We start from the raw sequence: 6,629 nt of genomic DNA, 5'->3' as shown, positions 1-6,629 counted from the left end.
CCTACAAATAAACATCTTTAATCTTTTCACAGAAAACTGGTTTTTTAGTGAAAACATTGAAAATATTGTTTTATTATTTTATCCAGGAATCCTGCTTGTTTTTGTCTGTGATCAGTATGACAACACAATAACAAGGGATCACATGACATATCATCTTCTTCATTTCCATTCTCAAGCCATTCTCGATAAAGGATGTTGTGTGAACTGATATGTCATGATATGTCATGCTCTTACAGGGAGATTTTGTTAAGGCAGTCAATGCACCTTGAAGGTAACTGCTTTATTCTATCACGCTTCTAAACTAGAACATGATCAACACATAATGTAAAGTGTATAAAGACTACTTTAAACTTTAACTATGTTAAATGCCCCTTTGATAACATGGTTGTGAGTGAGGTTCACCCACAACCACACATAATACTATTTGATTAAGAAGAGAAAAATGCTTTCTATTGGTAGGATCCACTAAAAACAAAGATGGTGCTGCAGGTTTTGTAGAAGCTGCTTCTAGTGGGGGAGGAGCCATGCTCCATAGTTGTACTATTCATTAAAGTAAATAATTTTTTATTTTATTTTGAAAATCAGCGCGAGTAAACTAATTCACTCGTACTATTTATGTGAAAAGTTTAGTTTTTTTTTCAAAAAATTAGTGCAGTTGATTGATTTCACTTGCATTGTTCACGTGAACATGAACAGTAATTTTTTTATTTTTTAAAAAAATTAGTTTAAGATGAATTAAATTTACTCGTACTGTAATATCAATTTTATTTCTGATAATATTTTACCTAATTTTATTACACGCTCAAAAAATTATAAAAACTATAGTTCTTATCGAATGAATTTTGTATGTAATGGAGTTATAATTTTTTTTTAAAAATTGAGTTTTACTCAAAAAACTAATATTTTATATTATTTAATAACACTATATAAATTATAAGAATATCGCATGATGACGTAGTATTTATGGAATTTGATCGTAATTCCAATTATATTCTTGTCGGGTCCGACTAATTAAAAAAATTCAGTTTTTATTTTTATTTTAATTATATTTTATTTTAAAATTAAAAGGAAATCACTTGATGACGTAACAAAAAATTCAGTTTTTGTTGTTGCGCACTTAAGAAATCATGGAAAATATAGTCCTTGTTGGATAAATTTTGTATATGATGACATTGCATATAGTTTAATAGAATAATAAAAAATATTTGATATCAATATTATTTATTTCATGATGTAATAACAGTACTTAAATCTATAATATTTAAATTAAAATTATTAATATTAATATTTATATATATTTTTTAATTATTTTATAACCTCAATTTGAAAATCATTTTTTTAACCAAACACATTAACTTACTTTTTGTTCAACCTCAATTTCAACCACTATTTTAATCAAACATATATAAACCAAACCAACCTCAACTAAAAATACTTTTTATAAAATAACTTTTTTAAAACCACAACTACAATAGTAACTTCAATACCAAACATGTCTGACTTATCACACTAAAACATCTTCAGAATAAATAAGATTTAAATAAATTCTAAAGGTGTAACTAAATTAATCAGGTCATGAGGTTATTTTTTAGAAGTTACCCGTTCAAGTGTGACAAATCGCAGGGTCACTTACATGTTATTAATTTTAGGGTCTTAAGATATTAGTTGAAGTGCGTGTAAACTGACCCTAACACTTGTGATTAAAAATAAAAAAGATTCAAATAGCTAGAAATAATATAATCACATCAATTATATGAACACACTCATATCCTTACAAAATATCTATAATTATTTCAAAACATACAATCAATTCACAGGAATTACAAAGCTTACATCATATATTATATAATCCAAACATGAAAATACAAAAAAAAGTCTCCAAGAAATGACAAACTAGCAACAAACTAACACATGACTTTTAGCCAACATTAAACTTTTTCTCGACTTTAAATGTATGTTTAAAAGTGTGGTTGTGATTGTTGTCTTACTGAAATGCATTAAAATAATTTTTTTTATTTTTTAAAAATTATTTTTAAGATTAATGTATCAAAATGATTCAAAAAAATACAAAAAACTATTTTTTAACAAAAAAAATACAAAAAACTAATTTTTAACAAAAAAAATTAATTTTTTTAAAAACATATATTAGCTCACATTTCTAAATAAGTCAGCCTATATTTTTAAATGCTTCCTGAATCAATGTACTTGATATAAAGATAATTGCAAAAAACAATGAGTTTCTACAGTTGGTGACCAATCAATAGAAAAATATCCAAAAGTAATATAATCAACCGTATATATAATAATTTATTTTGAATTAAATTATATTTTTATTAATATTCATATTATATTTAGATTCGTTAAATCAATTGAATTATATTAAATTAATTTTTTTAATTTTTAACAAAAACATTAGCGACACCTTGATCTATTTTTACATTAAAAAAAATAATCCAACTTAAAATGTAGCGTAGGTGAATAATCTAGGAGATACCTGAAAGCTTCTTTTCAATCCAAGCTTGGGTCGAAAATGGCTGGGCTGGTCGAGAAAGTAGTAATAAAATTGGGATACAATACACATTTTTCTAGTAGGAGCCAGTTATTTGAGTCGGGCTGGTTAGATGAACCGGGCTTGGACCCAAGCAAATGATGATGGGTTCGTGGAATGTGGAGTGCTTCTCAAGGATAACATGTTATTAAGCTAAAATTAAAAAAAAAAAAAACAAAGGGGCTCCCAATAAGAAGAAGTTTCGAGAAGAGCCTTGAGGCTTCCAGTCTGGTTCCCGGCCTTTTCCCCAGTAATAATAACAATAATAGTTAATCCAATATTACAGGAACAATAAATTAAGAAAAACGTGGAATTTTCTTCCCTTGAAGCAATAGGCAATTACAGCAGCAGCCTCTCTTTCCGCAGCCCTGCTCCTCCAACTCCACCCCCACCCCGGCCCCCGCCAACGCCTCCATTACTATTTGATTGTTTGGCTGAATATTTTATATAAAAAGTTGGTTGTTATCGATCGATCTAAGATCTTTTCTTTCTTTCTGCCTGGTCGCTATTTAGTATTGGATTGATTCTTTATTTATAGAAAGAAAGAAAGAAAAAGAAGAGAGAATGGAGAATGGAGGAGGAGGAGACATAGAATGTAACAAAAATAACAAAGAAAAAGAAGGATCAGTGGGAGGAGAAGGCTCGTACAGGTATTGGGTGAGGGAAGCAACAGCAGATGCAGCTCCCCTCCCCCTTCCTAAGAAGCTGTCTCCTCAAGACCACCTCCCTTCTCAACCCAACAACCTTGGTTCTGTCTGGAATACGGTACCCTTCTTCTTCTTCTTCTTCTTTTATCATTACATTTATATAATTTTTTTAATTGCTAATAACCTTGTGCAGGCTGGAACATGGGAGGAGAAAAATCTTAATAATTGGGCCACCAATAGGATAAAGGTGAACCTATACTCTATTTTATTGCCGAATTCCCTCCTCTCTCTTTCATTTGTCAAAATCAATATTACCAGATATTCTACACATTCGTTCTTCCTATATCGCAGGAGCTGCTCCTGTCGGTGGCCTCCTTGGAGTTCTCTGGTGGCAGAGCAGAAATAGCACAAGTGTCCAAATGTTCTGGTGATGTAAGTTCTTTTTTATCCCGTAAAGATGGAAAGTTTAGGCTAGATAAATACCTTGTTCTATAATGCATCTTCAAAGTTGTTATTTTTTTACATACAATATTTACAACAACAGAGGTTTAGAAATTTCCCTTCGTGTCTGATTACTGACACCACTGTGTATTACTTTTGAAATGGTGCTCTAATATCTTTGAAATAGGCAAGAGAAGTTTCTTCTCTGTCGAATGCTTTTTGTAATGCTTTCAAAAACATGGTTAGTGATGCACATTCCTACATATCGTTGCTGCTTATACAAAAGGAACACCTTAGCCAGGCAGCTGTACTCTACCGATTAAATCCCTAGAGCTTCTAGCCTGTTTAATGTAAGAATAGATGACTTGATTGATTGATTCAGCTGCTTTAATTAAAACTCACTTTGCTAATATTTGCCTCTCTTTTGGAAGTTACCAGTGGTCACATTCCTAATTTAGACAGCTCCTTGAATTTTTTCTAAGAAAAAAATAGAAGAAGTCTAGAGGAAGTTGAGATATCCATCTTGCTTTCCATTGAAAACTATTGTCCATACTTTGGACCAATCCAAGACTTTATAAGAGTATATGACAGAAAAGTCGCCACTTTGAACTACTCCAGTCCCGCTATCATATTTCCACTTTGTTTTTATCTGGGGAAACAGGTAAAAAGACACTATATATTTTTTTTATGTTGGTTGATTGCTGTCGTTCTGTGTTGTCTTTGAATTGTCCTATATATGGCTAATATCATGAAAAAGCAAACCAGAAGTTCTAGTGCTCTCTAGAGCAGATCGAAATTGGACTGAAAGTCAGAAAAATGTGTGATAATTGGTTACCACTTGATAATCTTACATGTAAATATGGCCCCTTTTAGATTCAAACCCTTAATCTACTTCACATTATTTTGTTGTTAGTGTTTTTTCTTCCTTTTTTTTTCTTTTTCCTTTCTGACGTCTCATTATTATTTTAGAAGAGGTCCTGCACAAATATTTCTGTCATTATCATGTTTTCAATATCCTGCATATTTGATATGCGTGGGAAGTTTAATTCGGTTACCACTTGAGTGAGCAGGCATTCTTGGTGATCGTGAGGAACAAGAAACGTGTTGGATATACCTATGAGTTGACATTGAAAGTTAAAGGTAAGTTGGTGTCATTTAAAATGGCCTCCTTTCCCATCTTGATCTATCTACTCTATCCTGAAAGAGTTGTTATGTCCGTGGAAATAGGGGAATGGACTGTGAAAGAGGAGAAAAGGATGGTGAAGGGTGACATAGATTTTCCCGAGTTTTCATTTGGTGAGCTGGATGACCTGCAGGTAAGTTTCTGTATTTCCATCGAAGTGTTTGGAGTATAGAATGAAATCTAGATGGAAGTGACAGGAAAATATAGGGAAATTTAGGGTGACCTTTGGAAATATAGTGCAAAACCCCTCTGTATGTTAGGCCAGGTTGTTTTTGTGATGCTTTACTCCCTCCTGCTTGCGCCATCATCTTCTCATCAAAATAACTAAAAGATGAGAAGACACTTCAGTTCTTTATTTAATAGCGTGGAAAAGAGTAATTCCTACAGTGAGGCCTTGCTTGTAACGTGTGGTAATTCCATGAACAATTATATAGCAGACAAAAGGTCAAATAGCCCATAAACTTGCGTGAGTCATATTAACCGGTGGCACTTTTATTTTATCAAACCATTTCTACGTGTATCTATTTTTATGGAGGTTTGTGCTAGCCTGTCAGGTTGCTCTCATCTGCATATAGACTCTAGTCTAATGATTAATTAAAGATTTTTAATGATAAATCTTAATCTTTTGCTCTTGCTATTCTAGATGCAAGTACAGCTTAAGGACGAGAAGGATCTCTCGCAGCAAGATAAGCTGCAGATCAGTCAGGATTTGAAGCTGTTTTTACAGCCTGTCCGTGAAAAGCTGCTCCAATTCGAGCAGGAACTCAAAGATAGATAGAAATGGGGGCCAGTAAAGGCATTTTCCTCAAAATCTTGCCTTGATGATGATGTTGGACTGTAACGTTAATTTTTAGCAGTGTTTCCCCCCCCAATATATGTAAACGTAACACAAGATCTACGACGGTTTCCTGTGGTCATGCACTAAAAAGGCGTAGGCAAACAGAACTTGAGATGGACTTTATTGGGTACTTTGATTATGTCACGTGCATCTTTCAGATTTATCTAATGGTGGTTCTTTATGATGATACAATTTATTCCATCTTCTAGTTTATTAGAGGATGAAGTTGTGTTTTATATGGTGGTGTGGTAACTTTGTGTGCATTTACTTGTACGGTCAACTGATGAAGCTACTCTTGCAAGGGGAATTCTATTTCAGTGAGAGAAGTCTGAAAGTCGTCTTTGTATTCTGGAATGTCTGAAGGAGAAGACTGGATCCCAAGTGTTATTTCGATGAAATAGCTCAGACAGGGTAGATGAAATAGCTCAGACAGGGTACATGTGGTGAAAACTGTGTTTTTAAAAATGATGAAATATATTTTTTTATGTTTTTAAATTATTTTAATGTTGATTTTAAAAATAATTTTTTTAAATAAAAAAATTATGTTAACATGTTTTTAAATATTTTAAACTGCAATCACTAGAAATCTCAAACTGGGAACTACCCTTGTGATGTTAGGCTTCGATGTCCCAATTCCTCCAGACTTTTATCTAACAGAACCTTGTACAACTCGAAGAAGGCCGTGCAGTTGTAGGAAATGCCGCACCCTTTCGAGTTCTTTCTCTTTGTTAATTCGACGCCGGCCGTGTCGTTAATAAGCACAACGTCTGCCGATGTAAAGGTTTAAACTCGGCGATGGATTAGAACCACTTTTATAGGAATGAAAGTGAATTAATTCTTACTACGTCAATGGATTTTTTTCTTTTTCTTTTTTCGGTAAATGGTACAGATGAATATGGAATCCAAATGCGAATTCCAATAAAATATAGCAAGATTTTAAGGGAGACCAGGGAACTCAAGAAATTGCCCTCC

At 32.7% G+C, this 6,629-nt stretch overlaps 1 protein-coding gene across 1 annotated transcript; it reads left to right on the top strand.

Annotated features, from left to right (window-relative positions):
- Positions 1-2,846: 2,846 nt before the first annotated feature.
- LOC105115142 (uncharacterized) lies at positions 2,847-5,851 on the top strand. The gene is made up of 6 exons (XM_011011945.1): positions 2,847-3,313; positions 3,389-3,442; positions 3,547-3,627; positions 4,707-4,776; positions 4,864-4,952; positions 5,463-5,851. The coding sequence occupies exons 1-6, from the start codon at positions 3,113-3,115 to the stop codon at positions 5,595-5,597; spliced, it is 630 nt and encodes a 209-aa protein (XP_011010247.1). The 5' UTR covers positions 2,847-3,112; the 3' UTR covers positions 5,598-5,851.
- The last annotated feature ends 778 nt before the right edge of the window (positions 5,852-6,629 follow it).

The sequence above is a fragment of the Populus euphratica genome, unplaced genomic scaffold (genome assembly GCF_000495115.2).
Source record: "Populus euphratica unplaced genomic scaffold, PopEup_1.0 scaffold1038.1, whole genome shotgun sequence".
Classification (NCBI taxonomy): Eukaryota; Viridiplantae; Streptophyta; class Magnoliopsida; order Malpighiales; family Salicaceae; genus Populus; species Populus euphratica.
The sequence above is the reverse complement of the archived record's forward strand: the minus strand, read 5'-3'. Positions and strand labels throughout refer to the sequence as shown.